Source organism: Vespa velutina, chromosome 25 (assembly GCF_912470025.1).
Source record: "Vespa velutina chromosome 25, iVesVel2.1, whole genome shotgun sequence".
Classification (NCBI taxonomy): Eukaryota; Metazoa; Arthropoda; class Insecta; order Hymenoptera; family Vespidae; genus Vespa; species Vespa velutina.
In genome coordinates this window covers 1318073-1338643 of record NC_062212.1, presented here as the reverse complement: position 1 = coordinate 1338643, position 20571 = coordinate 1318073, and the positions used below count along the sequence as shown (strand labels likewise).

The window sequence follows — 20571 nt, the reverse complement described above, 5'->3', positions numbered from 1 at the left end:
AAAAAAAAGTAAAATTAAATGTGTGTGTGTGTCTGTGTATATACAATGCATATATAAAAAATAAAATAAAATAATAATAATAATAGTAATAATATTAAATGTGTATATATATCGAAAATAATTAATAGATAATTAAAATGACTACTCTGGAAAAAAAAAATAATAATAATAATAGAATTGAATATATGAATGAAAAGATGGAATATATGAAAAAGATAATTAAATAATTATTTTATTTATTTCTATTCCATTCACAAAGATTTCGTTATTGTTAATAATAAAAAAAAAGGTGGGGGTGGGCAGATAGGGGACAAACAAAACAATTTTATTTGCACGGATGATCTCATGTATCGGAAAAAAAAAAAAAAAAAAAAAAAAAAAAAAAAAAAAAAAAATAAAAAATTAAAAAATTATTTGTTCAGGTGATCGGAGTCTAAGAAGATAAATCAAGATAGAAGAAAATCTCAAGATGGTAAGTTTGAAGAACTTTTCCATATTATAAATCATTGTTATTTATCGCATGTCTTTTGAAAATCTTATCTCAATTGATATCGTTTTGTATACTACTTTTGTTTTTCCTTCTCTCTCTCTCTCTCCCTTTCTTTTTTTTTTTCAATTTCTTCTCTTAACACACAGGCGGCCGCTAATAATAAACCACCAACAGAATTGGATACTTTTCTACCTCAAGATGATACTAATACAATAAAAGATGGTGTTCTACCAGCCAAGTAAATAATTATCTATTTATTCTTAACATTTATCTTAGATATATGTTAACAATATAGATTATTATGATCTGAATATGATAAATAAAATGATACTGATAATCTGAAACTTTCTCGTTCACAATTCTTTACTTTTTTTTTTTTTTTCAATGTACATATACATATCATTTATTATATATAATTATTTATAGTCAATTTATTTTATTATGGAAAAAAAAAGAAAAGAAAAAAAAATTATGTCAATACGTTCATAACAATCAAATAACAATAAGTGTCTTTTTTTTCTTTTTTTAAATGTAAAATTTAAAAGACAAAAAAAAAAAAAAAAAGAAACAAATTAATGAACATTCATTAAGAATAATATGATTTATTCAATAATATAAATGAATTTCATTTGTATCATTCAATCTGCAATATCTCTCCTGTCTTTAATTCACATTATTTATCATTATCAAGAATTGAAAATTTGAAATTGCTAGTCACATGTAATATTATTATCAAAAACATGTATCAATATTGTATGACGTTATATGTGTTTGCACATTTGATAATTTTCTTTTTTTATTTGTTTCTTCCTTTTCTTTCTTTCTTTCTTTTTTTTTTTTTTTTCTTACATCATCACACATGATAAAACTTCTTTTTGATTATATGATAGAAAAAAAAAAAAAGAAAAGAGAAAAAAATTATATTAATTATAATGTTATATGATAAATAATATGTATATCCTATATGAGAAAAGTTTCTTTTTCAAAATATCAATGTTATTTAATCATTGAAATAATTATTTCATCATTTTAGATACAAAGTACAAGTAGCACCAAAAGATATTGAGGAAGGAAAATCATTTAATCCTTTCACCGAACGCAAAGTTGACAATCCTACAACGTAAGATAATAATTTAAATTATAAAAAAAATGTTTGTTTTATACGACGAATAATTTGAAAATATTCTAAGCTTTTGCTTTTCTCTTTTTCTTCTTCTTCTTTTTATTTTTTATTTTTTTATTTTTCCTTCTTTTTTTTTTTTTTTTTTTCTTTTATACATTTAGGGATTGCGATACATTGACACATTTATTGAAAGCTTCTCTTGGGACAGGTATATTGGCTATGCCTGTTGCTTTCAAAAATGCTGGTCTTCTTGTTGGAATATTTGCAACAATATTCGTTGCTTTTATTTGTACGCATTGTGCGTATATTTTAGTAAGTAAATGAAAGATCTTTTAGAAATATATTTTAATGAGAATAAATAATTTAATAAGAATAAATGTAATGTTTGTCTTATGATGGATATATTTTAGGTCAAATGTGCACACGTTCTTTATCATAAAACGCGAAGAACAGAAATGGACTTTGCTGATGTAGCAGAAGTAGCATTTTCTATGGGACCACGATGGGCAACAAAACTTGCCAAACCATCTAGGTATATATATCTCATTGAAATTATATATAATAATATATATTAGTGTGTTTCTATTTTATGTTGAAAAAATTATATATAAAAGAATTTTTGTTTTTCTTCTTCTTCTTACAGATATATCATACAAATTAGTTTATTCACAACATATTTTGGCACCTGCAGTGTGTACGCAGTTATCGTTGCTGCAAATTTTGAAAAAGTAATTAAACATTATAATGAAAGTGCATCAGACGATACTATTATACGTGAAATTACAGCTTGCCTGTTAATACCTTTGATATTACTCAGCTGGATACCCAATTTAAAATATCTTGCACCAGTTTCCATGGTAGCTAATATATTTATGGGTACTGGCTTGGGAATAACATTTTATTATTTAGTTTGGGATCTTCCACCGATTAATACTGTACCATTGGCAGCACCTATTCAAAATTTCCCTCACTTTTTTAGCATTACAGTTTTTGCCATGGAAGCTATTGGTAAGGTTATCTTTTATATATACCATATGAATATTAATTAATAAAAAAGAAAAATAAATAATAATGTTCTTACAGGTGTCATTATGCCATTGGAAAATAATATGAAAACACCGCAACATATCATAGGAATTTGTGGAGTTCTCAATAAAGGAATGTCTGGCGTAACTCTTATATATATTCTTCTTGGATTTTTAGGTTATATCAAATATCAAGATTTAACGTTGGATAGCATTACATTGAATTTACCCACCCAAGAAATGTAAGATATATCTATTATTTATTAAAATTAATAAATTATTTATATTAAAATATAAATACAATTTTATAATTATTATTTTTTTTCACATAGCCCGGCTCAAGTTGTTCAAATTTTAATTGGATTAGCAGTTTATTGTACGTTTGGATTACAATTTTATGTATGCTTAGATATTGCATGGACTGGAATTAAAGATCATTTTCAGAAGAAACCACTTTTAGCAAATTATATTTTAAGAACAACTATGGTTACTGGAGCAGGTAAACATTTTTTATTTTTATATTTAATTATATTAGAAATATTTTTAATCAATTATTTATTATATATATATATATATTTTTTTCTTTCTTTCTTTCTTTTATACAGTATTACTTGCGGTAGCTGTGCCAAATATTGGACCTTTCATTAGTTTAATCGGGGCATTTTGTTTTTCCATATTGGGACTTTTCATGCCTGCACTTATTGAAATCGTTACATATTGGGATACCGGTTTTGGGCCAGCTAATTGGGTAGCAGTGAAAAATATTATTATATGCGTAATTAGCATAATAGCTTTAGTATTTGGATCTCGTAGTGCTTTAATAAAAATTGTATATTCAGATAGTTGATTAAATATAGAAATCATTGATAAAATAGATTTCTTATTATTCTGTACATTCAGAATTTCTAAAAAGAATTGAGGTCTCATAAATTGGGTCTTCTCATCATGCATAAGAAAATTTTGTTTAAACCATTAAATAAATTATCTCTCATAATTCATATCTGTATGCATTATTATGAATGAATCAAATGAAAATGAATAATAAATTGTTATTAATATTTTTCATATCTATGTATTCTATAATTTGATAAAATCATTTTAAGATAATAATTAAAAACTTGAGCCTTCTCTCTCAGAATTTAACTTTTTCTGTAACGCATTTAATAATGATATGTAATTAATGATGTATTTTAGTTACAATTGATTTCTTAAATTCAATTAGATTCAATTCAAATTATAAAAAAAAGAAGAAAAAAAAAAAAGAAAAAGAAACTATTATTCATTAAATTGGTGAGAAACAGTAATATCAACCATTTTATGCCAATTCAAATTTTTTGTATTATAATCAATAATTTTTGTTTTTTCTAATGATCATACAAAAATATATATTTCACTGGCTGAACATATTAAAGATTTTATAATATAATCATGTACTTTCCGATATTGTTCGACCTAAATCCTAATTCCTAAAGTTTATATTTTTTTTTTCTTCGTTATTATACAAATGAATACGATTAAGTTATTATATTTTAATTAATTAAAATATTTACTAAATGTTTAATAATTACAAAAATTGTATTAAAAAAAAAAAAAAAAAAAAAAAAAAAAAAAAAAAAAAAAAAAAAAAAAAAAAAATTATATATATATGCTTAGACTTTTATACATAGTAAATCTTATTATGATAATGTTATAAATCGTGATTCAATGTGAGAAACTATGCTGAACAAAATGCTTATCGAACTATCATATATATATATACATTTATAAATATATATATATATATATATATATTTATTTTTCTAAAGGTGCATAATTAAGTAGTTTTTCAATAAGATCCACATGTCCAAGCAGCATTCGGCGACAGCAATATCGTTTCAAACCCAATGCATCAAGAGCATCACTGAAACATTACGCAAACGACCGTTTTACGAGAATTATCCCACAAAGATCCATAAAATTTTGTTTTCTCTAAATTTTTTGTCCAACTTTTCTTAATTTCCTCATAGATCCCTTATATCGTTTGTCTTGGTTAAAAAGAAAAACGAAACGAAAAAAGATATTTTCCTTTTTTTAAATAAATAAATATACACCGAACGGATAATTTTTAATTTAAAAATTTCACATTTTCGTGGTTATATATCTATATAAAGATTTCTATTCTTTTTTTTTTTTTTTTTTTTTAATGCATAAGAAACTACTATTGGACAAATGAATATAAATGTATAAAATGTATATGAATGACGATGATTAATAAAGAATTTCATGTTTTAGAGGTTATGTATGTAATTTAAATTCATACTTTGTTTGTATCACATAAGAAACGTTTAGGAAAAAATGAAGATAGCGAATAAATATGTATGGATAATGATTAATACATAGAATTCAATATTTGAGAGGTTATGTACGTAATTAATTAATTAATTAATTAATTTACCCTTCGGTGTACTCTGCCTGTAGTAAGCCAAGATATGCCTCCCATTTGTTTCCAATAACTTTTCCACAAGTGAAACACCTCACAGGAATGATCATGTTGATTATTAATTAATATATATATATATCGTAATAGAAATATTTTTTTAATCTTATGTTATGCACGCACAAACGTAATTACAACGTTCACGATTACGTCAATAATACAAATTAAGCCAAGGATTCGAAATAGACTGAGAAAGACTATATAATATCCTTAAACGAGGCTTCTGATTGATTCGTCCTATGGTACAATCCAGTATTACCAACCTTTCAAAAATTAAAAATACAATATCGACTAATTGAATGAAAAGATGAGTGAAATTTAATGTTAAAAAAAAAAAAAAAGAAAAAAGAGAAAAAAAAATTAAATTATTATTCCTTCGTCATTTTTTTAATAATAATAAATCGATCTATCGAGAAAATAATTACAATTCAATTACATCTGCATTTATATTTCTTTGTAAAATTTTTAGACCATAGATTGTTCGCATACGCAGCGACAACAGCGCCACACGAATTGGCGGCAAATTTGAATTGTTATTTTTCTTTTCTTTAATAATTAATAAATAAAAATGAACAAAATTTCGTTCGATTATATTAATACACGGCATAATTATATTTAATTGAAATATCGAAATCCTTTTATTTCAAACATTTCGTTAAACATTTAAGATTATTAAAAATAATTTTACTTTTTTCTTTTTCTTTTTTATACGATACATATTTAATATTTCAAAAAAAAAACACCTCATAACAAGCTCAAATAAACATCTTATATTTATATATTAAATTACATTCGCTAATGAGCGTTAGTGCGTTCATGTGCGTTTTTATGCTACATCGTTAGATTAGAATAATTTATAATAATATTTCAACAAACGTTTAATTTTAATGATAAACTTTTTAAAAAAATATATCTGAAAAAATTTCTTCAATCAAATGCATACATCCTGTATGCATTTACATGAGAGTCTGAGGATATCCGTTAAAGGTTATTAAGTAAAAAAAGTTGCATTATGTCTCAAAGGAATGATTGTGAAGTAACAGAGGAATTAAATAATTCCAATAAATCCGAAGACCATGACCATGATGAATATCAATATTTGCATTTAATAGAGAAAATAATTAATACCGGAGCGAAGAAAAACGATAGAACCGGAGTCGGTACTTATTCGATTTTTGGAACGCACATGCGTTTCAATTTACAAAATGGTATGTCTCCCTTTTTGCTTTTTTTTTTTTTCTCTCTTATTTTCAATAACAAATATAAAAATCAATAAACATTTAAATAGATCTTCAAATTAATGAGGGATATAAAATTTTCTTTTTTTCTCTTTATATCCCATATATATATATATTATTATTTTCTGGAAATTTTATGAAAATTATCCCTACAAAAGACGATGAGCATTAATATCTATAAGATTATTGATACAAATCGTCAAACTTTATTAATAATATTTTTATTTAAATTCATTCAAAAGCATTCATGTACGATTTCATTTCATTTATACAAAAATCATGCTAAACAGGCACCGATATTTTACTCCATTTATTATTATTATTATTAACTTATGTTGTTATAAATCAAAAATTATTTATATATACACACAGAACACAAATATATATATATATATATTTCTCAGAACTTTAATTTTTTTGTGCAACGAATAAATAGCTCGAAGGGAAAAGAAAAAGAAGGAAAAAAAGAAAAGAAAAAAAAAAAGGAGAGAAAAAAGAAAGAAAATTTTTCTAATAATTTTCTAATAAATATTATTCGTAATAGGATCATTTCCATTGTTGACCACAAAACGAGTTTTTTGGCGAGGTGTCGTTGAAGAATTATTATGGTTCATTAAAGGATCAACTAATGCAAAAGAATTGGCAGATAAAGGGATTCATATTTGGGATGCCAATTCTTCACGTGAATATCTTGATTCTTGCGGTCTTACATTAAGAGAGGAAGGTGATTTAGGCCCTGTATATGGATTTCAATGGAGATATTATGGTGCTGAATATAAAAATATGCATACAAATTATAAAGGACAAGGCAAGTTTTACTTAGACCATTTAAGTGTTCCTATAAGTATATATATATATATATATATATATATATATATATATATATATATATATATATATATATATTATAATTAATTTCTTAACTTTTTAATGGATTTAAAAATAATTCTTGTGAAAATTTAGGTATAGATCAATTGAAGGATGTCATTCAAAAGATAAAAGACTCACCGGATGATAGAAGAATAATAATGACAGCATGGAATCCAGTTGATATCCCAAAAATGGCTTTACCACCTTGTCATTGTCTCGTACAATTTTATGTACAAAATGGAACGTTGTCGTGTCAACTTTATCAAAGAAGTGCTGATATGGGTCTAGGTGTACCATTCAATATAGCATCATATTCTCTATTAACTTATATGGTGGCTCACATTACAAATTTAAAGGTACATTTCATCTTATGATCATAATAGCAAAGTATATATATATATATTTTTTTGTGTATATATATATATATATATATATATACATATATATATATATAATAAAAATAAATGATTTCTCTTTGATAGCCAGGTGAATTCGTGCACACAATGGGTGATTGTCATGTATATGTAAATCATATATCGGTACTTAAAGAACAAGTAAAACGTACACCGAGGCCATTTCCAATATTGAAAATAATTGGGGACGTTAAGGATATAGATGACTTTACGGTTGATAATTTTGAGCTAATCGATTACAATCCACATCCAAAAATTAATATGCAAATGGCAATATGATTTTTCTTTTTTGTCTTCTTTTCTTTTCTTTTCTTTTCCTCATTTTCTTTCTTTATCTTTCCTATTAGAGACTTCAGGTACAAGTATAAAAATAAGAACTTCTTTTTTTCTTCTTTTCTTTCTTTTTTTTCTTTTTTTTTTTTTTTTTTTTTAAGAAATTTTCCTTAACAGACAGTATATTATTTTATATATACTTTTGATCTGGTGAATATAGAATAAATGTATCTTCTGCTTGTGACTTCTTTTTTTTACTTTTTTTTTTCTTTTTTTTTCTAGTAAGTATTACACTTTATTATATTTCATTTTATTTTATTATTATTATTATTCTTTTTTTTTCTTCTCTAATAAAAGTTATATTTCTAATAAACCTGTACCTTAAAAAGTATACTCTTTGATAGCATTTTATATATATATATATATATATATATATATATATACATATATATATACGTATATATATGTATATATAGATATTATCCATGTGCGAGTCTGTCCCCCCTCCCCCTGCCTCCCCCCTCCCCTTGATGAATATATAATTAACAAAAATGTAATAAACAATGATAATTCTATCATGTAAATTATATACAAATTACATGATAGAAATATAAGCACGGGTTGCAGACAAGCATATGTATATTTGTGTTATTTTATGTTTGTATTATTTACGTGTATATGTCTATGTATATGTGCTTGTGTGTATAGATTATTATATAAGAAGACTTACTATAAGCAGTTCCCAACTCAAACACAATAATGTGACTTGTTTATAATATTATGATAATTATATCTTAATCGATCTCTGTATGAAGTGATATATCAGGAAATATATATATATATATCCTCATATATAGAGAAATTAAAATTATTTTTATAAAAGGCAAAGAGATGTGTAGCTGAATTTTTATATAAATACATTTTTTTAAGACACGTATCACTTATTTAATAATATATATATGTATATACATATATATATATATATATATATATGTGTGTGTGTGTGCAAGTCACATGTATTATCGAACATACCTCAATGCTATTAAGATTTTTTAAGACACATTTTTTTTCTGTTTTTTTTCCCTTTTTTTTTCTTTTTTTTATTTTTGTTTCTTTTTTGTTTTTTTGTTTTTTTTTTCTGTCCTCAAATCTGTAATGAAAAATATCAATTACTAAAAATATCCGGATAACTGATAATTTCAAACTTTCTTAATTGAATACCGAGCCGAAACTGAATATAGGAGCCAATTACAAATATTATTTATTATCAAAAAGATCATACGAATTATATTTGAACATTGTTGGTTTACGACGTGATAATAATTACGGCAAATTATTATTTAAGGGGCGGAGGGTGGGGGAGAAAAAAAAAAGAAAAAAAAAAAAAGTAAAAGAAAATTAAAAAGTATATTTCTTATATATTGTATATGTGTATTTAATTTCTTACAAAAATTAAAATCTTAAGGGAAACTTATTTTTCTTTCTGATATTTCTTTGTTGTTTTCCTTTTCTTTCTTTTTTTTTTTTCTTTTTTTTCCTTTCTTTAATTATTTATAGCAATTATAAAATATTAATAAAATATTAAATCTCTATGTACGTTATAAAATATATTAATTTTTATACATCATGTCATACATTTCAGAATGCGACGATTAACAAGTGTATTCTTATTTTTTTTTTTTTCTCTTATTTTTTGTTTACCCCATGATTTAATATACACGTTCTGTACAGGGTCTCTTATGTCGTTTTTAATATTACTTCTCTTTCAATAACAAAAAAAAAAAAAAAAAAAAAAAAAAAAAAAAGAGATAAAGAGAGAAACGAAAAATAAAAATAAAAATGAAAATTAATAAAACAAAAGATAAAAGAAGGTAAGAAATAAAAACTTCATATTAAACCAACAATTTTCAAATAGCCAAATTAAGGATAATGGCTTATATTGTTAAAACATAAAAATTTCAGTTACCCGAATAAATATAGTAATTATTCATTTCGTTCGTGGTTAATAAGAAAAATAAAAGTATTATTTGATAAATGAAAAGAGATTATATAACAAAGAAGTATTTTTAAAGAAAAACTAGGAATAAAGCAAGAGCGCTTTGAAAATGTGGAGGATAAGTCGCAAAAATGTTTGGAGAGAATTTTTATCTGTCAAAGGCTATGACATCTGAACATCATTAGACTGTGAAGTACTTAATTGATGTAGCTGTTGTGTTACTGCCAATGTTCCACATTCACTAACATTTATGATCACCCAGATACTGTCTGGAAAAATAAAAAAAAAAAAAAAATAAAAAAAAAAGAAAAAAGAAAAAAGAATAAATAGTAATCAATAAAAAATATATAAATATATATATATATATATATATATATATATATATATACATATATAAGGTATACATATATATATTATAAATATGTCAATAAGATTAGTTATAAGATTAGCTATATGATATAGATTATTATCATATGATATTATCTTTTTACCACCAAAATAAGAGCCAGCAGGTGTTATCATCCTCCATTTGCTTTGGTGAACACCCAAATCCTCGGGGCTTGTCAAAGTGACACTTATCTCTATCGTTTCTTTAGGAGCTAAGGATGGAACTGGCACTTTCATACAATCGCCCAATGGTGTACCAGCAGAATGTTGTAAGCGAACGCCATTTGGCCAAGTTTCTGTACCGCTATTTTGAATTCGCCATGACTTTTGAAACTTTGTATTAGGCGGAACAGATTCTCCGTCGCCTATGGTGCTGTCGCACAATAGCGTCATACAAGGAAGTTTGAATGGTGACTCATAATCGAAGTAACTACATACCGCCGCTTGTAAATTCCTATAATGGAAACAAAATATTACATTTAACATTTAAAATATTACATATCATTATTTCAATCAGAATGATCATATTAATTTTCTTACAAATGATAATCAAACTTCTATCTTCTTATAAACATTATATTATATGTTGTATATAAGTAACATACATATATATATATATATACGTACATACAAAAAAACAAACAAACACATATGACTGAAAGTCGTTCTTTGAAGTTTCTTCATGAAAAAAAAAAAAAAAAAAAAAAAAAAAAAAAAAAAGAAAAGAAAAGAAAAAAAATTTGAACAGAAAAATGTAAAAGATAATTGTTGTCAAATGAGAGGAGACAGGGGAGTGGAGGGGAGGCGCATAGTTGGGGACTCGAGGAGGAAAAAAGAAACAGAAAAAAGAAATAAAATAAAATAAAATAAAATAAAAAAAGAAAAAAAAAAAACAGAAACTATTGACATTGGTAAACAGAGTATTAAAAGGTTATGTCAATGTAACGTATATAAGTTTAATTCAAAAGTTAACCTATATTATTAACAGAAAGGACATATTACCAATTATTCATATCCAAGAAAAACGCAGCGGTTGCCTCATTTAATTGGCTACCAGCTAACAATCTTTGTAGCTGTTTAATTAAATCATCTTTATCCGTGGTGCCCAAACAGCTAAATTGGTGTAACAAATGTTGATCCACGTCGTTGTTCACGTTCATATCGTCTTCCCTTCTTTCGTATTAAGATCCATGCAATATGACTAACCGCGATGATGAAATGAAATCTTTTTGTTTGAAAAAAAAAAAAAAACAAACTCTTCTAAATAACGTATTCACTTATCGTCGATTTAACTACAAAATTTTAAATGTCATTCTTCGGGATTATGACGTTCCGTTGTATGTAAGTGCATGCACTCGTGGTACATTCCGTTCCAGAATTAGAAACGAATCGAGAAAGTATATCTCTCCCTTTAAGTATACATATATATATAGATACGTACGTACATATATATATATATATATGTATATATATATGTGTGTGTGTGTGTACTTCTATACGCAACTATTGTACAGTCCAATGAAAGATTATTATTTTACGAGATTATATTCCAATTAAAAATCACTAAACCAATAAGCGTTATGTATTAATCGTAATTGCGAAAAAAAAAAAAAAAAAAAAAAAAAAAAAAAAATCCACGGAATTTTCCGTATGTATTTAATACAAGAATCGCTAGCGTCGAGAAAATTGTTTTTATCGACGCTAAGTCGTTCCCCCCCCCCCCCTGCTTCACCCTCTTAATAACACTATCCCGTCATACGCGTATGTCTCGCGTTCTAAAAAAAAAAAAAGAAAAGAAAAAAAAAAGAAAAAAAAACAGAAAGAAATTCCCTATCAATTTTCAGAAGGAGGGGGAAAAAAAACACATTCTCGTGTCTCGATATCGTTCGATGTAAATTTCAATGTTGCTAATTGTTAATTAAATTTCTTCATCTTTTTCTAATCATCATATTGCTAATAATAAATTGTTAGCGTGACATTTAAAATGAGCAGAAAAATAGAAAAGAATTACTTTTTTTAATAATAAATTACAATAATACATACATATATATATATATATATATATGTATAAAGATTAATTGTTTATATAATTATCCGGTAAGAATAAGATTTTATTATTCGCGGGGTTTGTAAATTGACGCAGAGTTTTCTACGCATGCGTGTTATTAAGCAATCGAGGTTAACGCCTGCGCGGTAGCGACTTAAGCAAGTCAACGCATGCGCGTTGGTAACGCAGTCGATAAGATGCGCGCGCATACGAGAGTCATACGTACCGCGGAACAATCGAAATACAAAACAAACGTCTATCGCGCGTCAACTCGCGATCACGTTCGTTCCTCGTAGAGTCTTGTCATGGTTTTAACGTTAACTTCATAGAGTTAAGAAAACGATCGTGTTTTGAAATACAATCGTATATATTAGTCAAGAATTAAATATATCTCTTAATAATTTCGTTCGTGAGGTCTTTTCGGGAGAGAACAAAAAAATCTATATATTATCTCGAAAGATAGAGTGGTCGAAAAAAAAAAAAATAAAGGAAGGGAAAACAATATTTCTCCGAATATACGTGGAAAGGCGCGTTTGGTGTTCATGTACTTGTGTGTGTGTGTTTACGTATAACGTACGTATTGCTACGATTCAAGTCGATATACAAAATGGACATTCGCATGTAAAAAAAAGGAAGAAAAAAAAAAAAGAAAAAAGAAAAAAGAAAAAAGTGATGTTATATGTCAAAGATTTTTTTTTTTGATCATTATCACATAACGCACAAGAGAGAGAGTAATGGGATTATAGTGATTTCATCGAAAATTCTATACATTTTCAATCTGATAAAGCGATTTTCAAGAGATAACAAAGAATAGAAGAAAGAAAAGAAAAAAAAAAAAAAGGAAAATTCTAAAAGATCAATCTCGACTTTGAGACATATTTGCTCTTACTATTTTTTTCTCCCTTCTCTCTCTCTCTCTCTCTCTCTCTCTCTCTCTCTCTCTCCATCTCTCTCTTTCTCTCTCTCTTTTTTTAAAAAAAAAGGAAGAAGAAAAATAATTTTCGAAAAAAAAAAAAAAAAAAAAAAAAAAAAAAAAAAAAAAAAAAGAAACATAATTTTCGAAGAAAAATGATAGGACCATCGTCTAACAACGGTAACGTTTCGAATCACGATACGATCGTAAATGGCCAAGGTGGTAAATCGTCGAAAAGAAAAATCTACGAGGATCTAGACGTAAATAGTTTTTGCGAGGAATTATGGCAAAATGGTAGAAAACGTTATTTGCAAGAATTAGAAACCCCGATAGAATTGATAATGTCGAACGATCTTATTTCGGACGTCGATAATAATACGTCGTTTTTTACCACAAACAATTCAACGACTATCAGTCAGGATAATAATAACGACGAACGTGCCTCATCCGTAACGCGTTTGAAAGTATTGGTTGTAGACGGTACCAATTATTCTTGGACAACGTTGTCCGATTTGGAAAGTCAACGTATACAGGAACAAGTAACAGAATTGACAAACAATTGTACGACAACAATATCGTCACCGTCATCCTCGTCATCGTCATCGATGTCATCCTCGTCTTCGTCATTATCCTCGTCAATTTCATTGGAAGGACACCCTAATTCCGATATAATTTATACCGATTTACGTACGATCGACGATACACAAAATAATTATCAGCAGGTAATACGTAATGGTTTATGGGAATCCATAAATCATCACCATCATCATCACCATCATCATCATCATCAATCGTTGATCACTTTACCCGCATCGAATAATAGAATGAAATCCCAACAAAATTCTATGCAATCTTTAACGAATAATAATGATAATCAACAACAACAACAACAACAACAACAACAACAACAACAATATCATCAATTCGATGATCAAGAAGAGAATGGTAATCTTTCATGGTTGTTGGATTTTAAATTAGATCCTTTCATCGAAGCTGCTGCTGACGATAAAATATATAACAATGGGATAGATCTCAAGGATAATTATTACGGTAAATAAATATATATGTATATATATATATTTATTCATTAAAAAAAATTATATATATATATATATATATGTATTATAAAATTTTTATATAATATAAATAAATAATATAAATTTATTTATATAATTGTATTTAAAATATTTACAAAATTATTACAAAATACTCTTATATCAATGTGCCTGTGTGTGTGTACATATATACATGTATAAGAGTATTTTGTTATATGAATTTAGAAAAAAAAAAAAAAAAAAAAATTATTCTCTAATTTTTGTTTATCAGGGAATAAAAATAAAGGAAATAATAATCATCGTGGTAATGGATCAATGATCTATACGATAGATTCCAAAAAATTGTATAATAATAATCAAGATAATTCAACGATTACTAATCAGAAATCTTCATACGTTAATTCGGACATTAATAATCATCAAGATTTTTCGTCTACCAATAACAACAACAACAACAATAATAACAACAACAACAACAACAACAACAATAATAACAATAACAATAATAATAATAATAATAATAATAATAGTAATAATAATAATAATAATTGTCCGAAAAAGCCACCGTTCACTTATACCGAATTAATCGAACATGCGCTACAAGAGAGAGGGGAACTTACCGTTTCGGCGATTTATCAATGGATTTCGTAAGTAAAAATAAAAATAAAAAAAAAAAAATATATATATATATATATACATATATTTTATTTTACAATTGATTTAATTTATTAGATAAAGAAAAATTAAATTAATAAGATCATTTTAGCATATCAATGTTTTAAAATTAAGAATATAATTAAATAATTATCTTACAAAACTATAAATAATAATAATAATAATAATAATAATAATAATAATAATAATAATAATAATAATAATAATAATAGTAACCATAATGATATGTAAATGGGACACTATAGACGATTATGCTCATCGATTTATTTTCTCTCCGATTTGAACGGAGAAGTAATAAGAAGAGAAAAAAGAAAAAATAAAAAAAAAATAAAAAAAAGGAAGGAAAAAAAAAAGAAAAAGTCTGAATTTAGGGGACGTTCGAAACAACGTCGATGAGTTCATAGACAAAGAGAAAGAGAGAGAGAGAGAGAGAGAGAGAGAGAGAGAGAGAGAGAGAGAGAGAGGGTTGCCGTTGACGAAGGTTCGCTGGGTTCTTAGATGGTACCCATTGGTACCGCTAACCAGTTGTTGCTTTGCACATCCTGGTACGAACTCCTTTCACCCTCACCCTCGCCCACACCCACACCTTTACTCTCACCCTCACTCTCACCCTCACCCTCACCCTCATTCCTACTCTACCTCGTGCATTGCGGCTCTAACGCGAATGCGAACACGATTTACCGTTTCTATACTTTCACCTCTTCGATCGCATAAGTTTCTTCGAGAAAATTGTGAAATAACGAAGAAATACATATATACATATATATATATATGTGTGTGTGTGTATGTGTATGTATATGTATGTATGTATACATATATTGAGGATTATAGTAATTTTTTCCTTTTTTTTTTATCACTCTTTTTTTTTTTTTTTTTTTTTTTTTTTTAATAACCGATATTTTGTTCAAGCAAAGACAATATTTGTTTTCTACGATATGATTTATTATATAATTGTTATTGTCGATGGTATTCATTTCTGAAGCGGAAAAATCTTTTTCTTTTGGTTTTCTTTAATTTTTTTTTTCTTTTTATCTTTCTTTCTTTTGATTATATTTATTACATTTGTATCAGCTTTTTCTATCGAGTTTCTTTTGTTTATTTAGAATTATTATTATTATTATTATTATTATTATTATTATTATTATTATTTTTCTTATTTTTTTTTTTTTTTTTTTAAATCAGATTTGTTGGCTGTTTTTTATTTCCTCTTTTCTTTTTTTTTTTTTTCTTTAGAAACTTTTGGAAAATATTTCCTCTCTGTCTTTTTTTCCTTTTTTCTGTTTGTTCTTTTTTTTTTTTTTTTTAGATATCTTTTTTTTGCAATTTTTATATATTTACATTTGCCATATTAATAATTTTTTATTAATTGTCATTAGAAAAATTTTATATTAGATTTATTATTAACGATTTTTATAAGTTCATTAATAATAATAATAATTAATAAAGGATACAAATATTATTAACAATTTTTTCTAAATTTTGCATATATTAAATTTTTTAATTAATAACGATATTAATAATAATAACAATAGTATTAATAATCGATGTAAAATTGAAATATGAAAAATGATTGTGATCCCGATGAATTGTACGGGTTGAGGAGAAGGAGGTATGGGTGGCCGTGGGGGAGAGGGGTCGTCTGCCAAAAGTTTCTAGTTAAGCGAGGCTTGTAGTTTTACTTAGTTTAATGCGAAAAAAAAACATCAGCTTGAAAAGGTCTCGAAAAGGTCTCGAAAAAGGATAATTCAATTTTGAAATCATTTAATAACTTTTGACCCGACCCTATGTATATTTCAAATTTTATATCGAGAATAGAGTGATAGAAAAAGATAAATTATTTTCGCGGGATTGAGTAATTGTCGAAAATTAAAATTATTTTCGAATTCGAATAATTCAGTTGGAAAAAAAAAAATTAAAAAAAAAATAAAAAAATAAATAAAAATAAAATTATAAAATATATAAAATGAGAGAGAGAGAGAGAGAGAGAGAGAGAGAGAGAGAGAGAGAGAGAGAGAGAGAGAGAGAGAAATTAATCATATATGTATATATATATATTTTTTTTTTCTCTTTATATATGTTTTTCTAATTTTATTTATTTATTTATATTGTTTATTTATTTATTTACTTTATTTATTTATTTTTTAATTTTTACTTTAGGGAACACTTTCCTTATTACAAAAGTAATGACGATCGTTGGAAAAATTCTGTGAGACATAATCTCTCGATAAATCCACATTTTCGAAAAGGATCTAAGGCCCCACACGGTGCTGGTCATTTATGGGCGATAGCCAATCGTGGTGACACCAGACCACATCAAATAATTACAACCGATCCGACAAAACCATCATCACGATCGATCATAAAGGACGTTGATTATGGCAATTCTCGGCAACATGATACTAACAACAGGTAAATAATTTATATATCCATATATATATATATATATATATATACATACATTAAAAAAAAATTATTATATACATAATAATTTATTATATAAATATTTTATATAATAAATATTACTTATGTAATAAAGTTTATATGATATATATATACATATAAAAAAAATTTTGTTTACATTATATTATTCCAACCATATTTCAGTGAAATAGGTTTATTAGATGAAATAGAAGCAGCTACGGCAAGTATTACACGTCAATCTTCCGAAGAGGATACCGACGATATCGTTAATTCTACGACATTGGAACATTGCGCGGAACAAATATTAAGCGGTATCAAAAAGGAGGTCGAGGTACAATATTTGGTACCAATGATGGTTTCCAATGGTACGTGTCAGGGAACACAGCAACAAAATACAACACAAACGACTAATTTTGATTGCACCATAAAAGAAAGCGGTACGTCATGTTCGTTCATCATTCGTTTCATTATCTTTTTTTATTTGTTTATTTGATTGTTTCTCTTCCCCCCCCTTCCCCTCCGCCTTCCCCCCTTCCCCTCCGCCTTCCCCCCTTCCCCGTTTCTGACGAATATTCATCATTCATTTAATTTATTCCTTTGTCCTTTTATTTTAGATTTTTTAAATCCAATATCGAAGGAAGTAGTAGCCGAGGAATGTGGATTGATAAGCGAAGGTTTTCTAGTAACCGATATGGGCTCAACGGGTTTAGGTTTAAACATGGTAGAATCTGAAATAATATCGCCGGAGAATTTATTCGGGGAGGAATTAAATTTTCAATTTTACGAATTGTCATCGCCATCCCAATTGCAATCCGCTTGACACACGGACAACAATAACGAATTACACGTGATTTTGATAGACGAGTTACAAATACAGGACATTCAAGTATGCGAAAATATAACGATTACCAGCGATTGTACAACGAGTCACAGTGTAACATAAGAAGTACCCAATAATGGAGGAAAGGGAAAAAAGAAAGGAAAAATTAAGAAAAAAAAAAAAAAAAAAAAAAAAAAAAAAAAAAAAAAAAAAAAAAGAAAAAATAAGAAAAAAAAAATGAAAAAGAAAAAAAGAAAAAAAGATTAATTGATTTGATAAGGGAATTATAATATAGTTTTTACGATGTCCATTACTGACATCCGCTTTACCGATACATCATTACATCCGAAATGAAAAATCTCATATCTCTTGCCTTTTAAGATCTTATATCTGGATCTTAATATACATATACATATATATATATATATATATATATATATATATATATATACATATATATGTATATATACATCTATGTGTTAAAAATAAGAAAATATTATCATTTATATAACTACAGGATATATATTATTATTATCATCATTATCATTTTATTAGATCCTTAATGTGTGTAAAACGTTTTTTTTTCTTTTTGCTATTAGCCAAGAAAAAATATAATATTTAATATTAATAATATTTACAATTGTGGAATAATAACATTGAAAATTAATGATTTATTTATATATATATATATATATAAATATATATATATATATATATATATATATATATATATGTGTACGTGTAATTAGTTGTGTATATATATTTCGTTATTGTTTTTGCAATTTTTTTTTTTTAGTTTTTTTAATTTACCTTATCGTTTTGTAAAAAAAATATAGTTTCTTCTTTCTTTTTTTTTTCTTGTTTCTTTTTAATTTAATTTACAAAATTAATAACGGAATGTCGTTTGAAATTAATCGCAAAGCGCCATCTACTTCCCTGTGTATATCGTTTGTCATTTATTTTTTTTTTTGTTTGGATGCTACGTGCATGCATCGGTGTTACGTAAATTTGATTAAAAATTAATCCGCCAGAGAGCGCCTCCGTCGCAGCCATACGTGTCAGTTGTAAAAGACTGGTGGGGGCATCATGGATTTATTGTTTACAAATTATAATTCTATGTTTTGGCTGAGTTATTTATATTGCGCTTATATTTTATATAAAAACTAAATACATAATATACGAAGGTATTAAAGTTGACGACGACCTGTTTTTTTTTTTATGCAGGACTATAAAAAATGCCGGGTGATTTCGGCGAACAAATTGAGGTTAACTTTTTGAATTTTCTCTCTCTCTCTCTCTCTCCCCCTTTCTTTCTTGTTTATATTTTCATTATAGTAAAGTTTAAAAAGTTTAGGGAGTTACTTTTATTTTATTCTTTTTTTTTTCCTTCATCTACAGGACTACGAAGTTTTAAATTTACTTGGAAAAGGTGGTTTTGCTAGTGTTTACAGAGCAAAATGTTTACGCAATGGAATGGAAGTTGCTATAAAAATGGTAAATAGTTTTCATTTGTTGAGGGATAAATTAAATAAAATTCTTTCTCAATCGAGACACTTGTCAATTTGAAATCTTTAAGAGTTATAACGTAGTTTTTTTTTATCATTTGATTTTATAGATCGACAAGAATTCAATGCAAGCTGCCGGTATGTCAAACAGAGTTTCTCAAGAAGTAGAAATACACTCTCGTTTGAAACATCCAGCTATTCTAGAAGTATATACATTCTTTGAGAATAATAACTATGTTTACATGATATTAGAATTATGTCACAATGGTGAACTTCAACGTTACTTAAAAATGCAAGAATCTAATGTATTATCTGAACAAGAAGGTAAATGTCAATTTTCTTTTTATATTATTTTATCTTAAGGAAAGAGTTTTCATTCTTTAACGGAATCATTTGTCAATTTATGATGCCTTAAGACTTAAAAAAAAAAAAAAAAAAAAATTGGAGCAAAATTGATGATGACAGTCCTAACATTTGAAATATTTTTTTCTTTATAATTTTCATATGTATATATATATATATATGTTTATTGTTTAAGCTGGAAATATCATAGCACAGGTCGTACAAGGTCTGTTATTTCTACATTCTCATTTGATACTTCACAGAGATATATCATTGTCAAATTTATTGTTAACTAAAAATATGCAAGTGGTATGTAAAAGAATATTAATAGATTTTTTATATTCTTATGTGGTATATCTAAATATAATTAATATAATTAAAATTTTATAGAAAATTGCTGATTTTGGATTAGCGACGCAATTAAAAAGACCAGATGAAAAACATTTGACTATGTGCGGTACACCTAATTATATATCACCAGAAGTAATTTCAATAAATTCAA

The 20571-nt window shown here is 26.2% G+C and overlaps 6 protein-coding genes across 7 annotated transcripts in view; 4 read left to right on the top strand and 2 right to left on the bottom strand.

The window, feature by feature from the left end:
* The first annotated feature begins 313 nt into the window (after positions 1–313).
* Positions 314–4042, top strand: LOC124957249 (proton-coupled amino acid transporter-like protein pathetic). Of its 2 annotated transcripts, XM_047514101.1 has the most exons (9): positions 314–472; positions 637–728; positions 1524–1610; positions 1775–1925; positions 2024–2145; positions 2257–2621; positions 2697–2880; positions 2971–3137; positions 3244–4042. In XM_047514101.1, the coding sequence occupies exons 1-9, from the start codon at positions 470–472 to the stop codon at positions 3483–3485; spliced, it is 1413 nt and encodes a 470-aa protein (XP_047370057.1). In that variant the 5' UTR covers positions 314–469; the 3' UTR covers positions 3486–4042. The 2 variants fall into 2 exon arrangements, with proteins under 2 accessions (XP_047370057.1, XP_047370058.1); XM_047514102.1 differs by lacking the exon at positions 314–472 and having other exon boundaries at positions 712–728; positions 1822–1925.
* LOC124957255 (DNA-directed RNA polymerases I, II, and III subunit RPABC5) lies at positions 1164–5377 on the bottom strand. Its single transcript, XM_047514108.1, has 2 exons — positions 5073–5377; positions 1164–4538 (listed from the first exon to the last, which is right to left on the bottom strand). The coding sequence occupies exons 1-2, from the start codon at positions 5165–5167 to the stop codon at positions 4430–4432; spliced, it is 204 nt and encodes a 67-aa protein (XP_047370064.1). The 5' UTR covers positions 5168–5377; the 3' UTR covers positions 1164–4429.
* A 573-nt stretch (positions 5378–5950) lies between these two features.
* LOC124957253 (thymidylate synthase) lies at positions 5951–8848 on the top strand. The gene is made up of 4 exons (XM_047514105.1): positions 5951–6322; positions 6897–7160; positions 7316–7578; positions 7705–8848. Exons 1-4 carry the CDS (start codon positions 6127–6129, stop codon positions 7912–7914), a joined length of 933 nt encoding a protein of 310 aa, XP_047370061.1. The 5' UTR covers positions 5951–6126; the 3' UTR covers positions 7915–8848.
* Positions 8849–9903: 1055 nt separating this feature from the next.
* On the bottom strand, positions 9904–11727 carry LOC124957360 (protein ILRUN). Its single transcript, XM_047514344.1, has 3 exons — positions 11294–11727; positions 10396–10745; positions 9904–10173 (listed from the first exon to the last, which is right to left on the bottom strand). Exons 1-3 carry the CDS (start codon positions 11449–11451, stop codon positions 10067–10069), a joined length of 615 nt encoding a protein of 204 aa, XP_047370300.1. The 5' UTR covers positions 11452–11727; the 3' UTR covers positions 9904–10066.
* LOC124957359 (uncharacterized protein DDB_G0292186-like) lies at positions 11014–18625 on the top strand. The gene is made up of 5 exons (XM_047514343.1): positions 11014–14301; positions 14578–14953; positions 17139–17390; positions 17586–17839; positions 18017–18625. The coding sequence occupies exons 1-5, from the start codon at positions 13407–13409 to the stop codon at positions 18220–18222; spliced, it is 1983 nt and encodes a 660-aa protein (XP_047370299.1). The 5' UTR covers positions 11014–13406; the 3' UTR covers positions 18223–18625.
* Positions 18626–19264: 639 nt separating this feature from the next.
* Positions 19265–20571, top strand: part of LOC124957370 (serine/threonine-protein kinase PLK4) — a 4265-nt gene continuing 2958 nt past the window's right edge. Inside the window, exons 1-5 of the mRNA XM_047514361.1 lie at positions 19265–19487; positions 19621–19716; positions 19838–20051; positions 20266–20378; positions 20460–20552. Coding sequence (XP_047370317.1) covers positions 19458–19487; positions 19621–19716; positions 19838–20051; positions 20266–20378; positions 20460–20552 — 546 coding nt within the window. The 5' untranslated portion in view covers positions 19265–19457. The remainder of the gene's footprint in view (positions 19488–19620; positions 19717–19837; positions 20052–20265; positions 20379–20459; positions 20553–20571) is intronic.

Coding starts and splice junctions, on each gene's coding strand:
- LOC124957253 (XM_047514105.1), top strand. CDS start 6,127: ATGTCTCAAAGGAATGATTGTGAAGTAACAGAGGAATTAAATAATTCC. Junction 7,161..7,315: donor TACAAATTATAAAGGACAAG/GCAAGTTTTACT, acceptor GTGAAAATTTAG/GTATAGATCAATTGAAGGAT. Junction 7,579..7,704: donor CTCACATTACAAATTTAAAG/GTACATTTCATC, acceptor TCTCTTTGATAG/CCAGGTGAATTCGTGCACAC.
- LOC124957359 (XM_047514343.1), top strand. CDS start 13,407: ATGATAGGACCATCGTCTAACAACGGTAACGTTTCGAATCACGATACG. Junction 14,302..14,577: donor TCTCAAGGATAATTATTACG/GTAAATAAATAT, acceptor TTTGTTTATCAG/GGAATAAAAATAAAGGAAAT. Junction 14,954..17,138: donor GCGATTTATCAATGGATTTC/GTAAGTAAAAAT, acceptor TTTTTACTTTAG/GGAACACTTTCCTTATTACA.
- LOC124957255 (XM_047514108.1), bottom strand. CDS start 5,167: ATGATCATTCCTGTGAGGTGTTTCACTTGTGGAAAAGTTATTGGAAAC. Junction 4,539..5,072: donor CAGGCAGAGTACACCGAAGG/GTAAATTAATTA, acceptor GTAATGTTTCAG/TGATGCTCTTGATGCATTGG.
- LOC124957360 (XM_047514344.1), bottom strand. CDS start 11,451: ATGAACGTGAACAACGACGTGGATCAACATTTGTTACACCAATTTAGC. Junction 10,746..11,293: donor TTCTTGGATATGAATAATTG/GTAATATGTCCT, acceptor TTTCCATTATAG/GAATTTACAAGCGGCGGTAT. Junction 10,174..10,395: donor TGCTGGCTCTTATTTTGGTG/GTAAAAAGATAA, acceptor TTATTTTTCCAG/ACAGTATCTGGGTGATCATA.
- LOC124957249 (XM_047514101.1), top strand. Junction 2,146..2,256: donor AAACTTGCCAAACCATCTAG/GTATATATATCT, acceptor TTCTTCTTACAG/ATATATCATACAAATTAGTT. Junction 2,622..2,696: donor TTTTGCCATGGAAGCTATTG/GTAAGGTTATCT, acceptor ATGTTCTTACAG/GTGTCATTATGCCATTGGAA.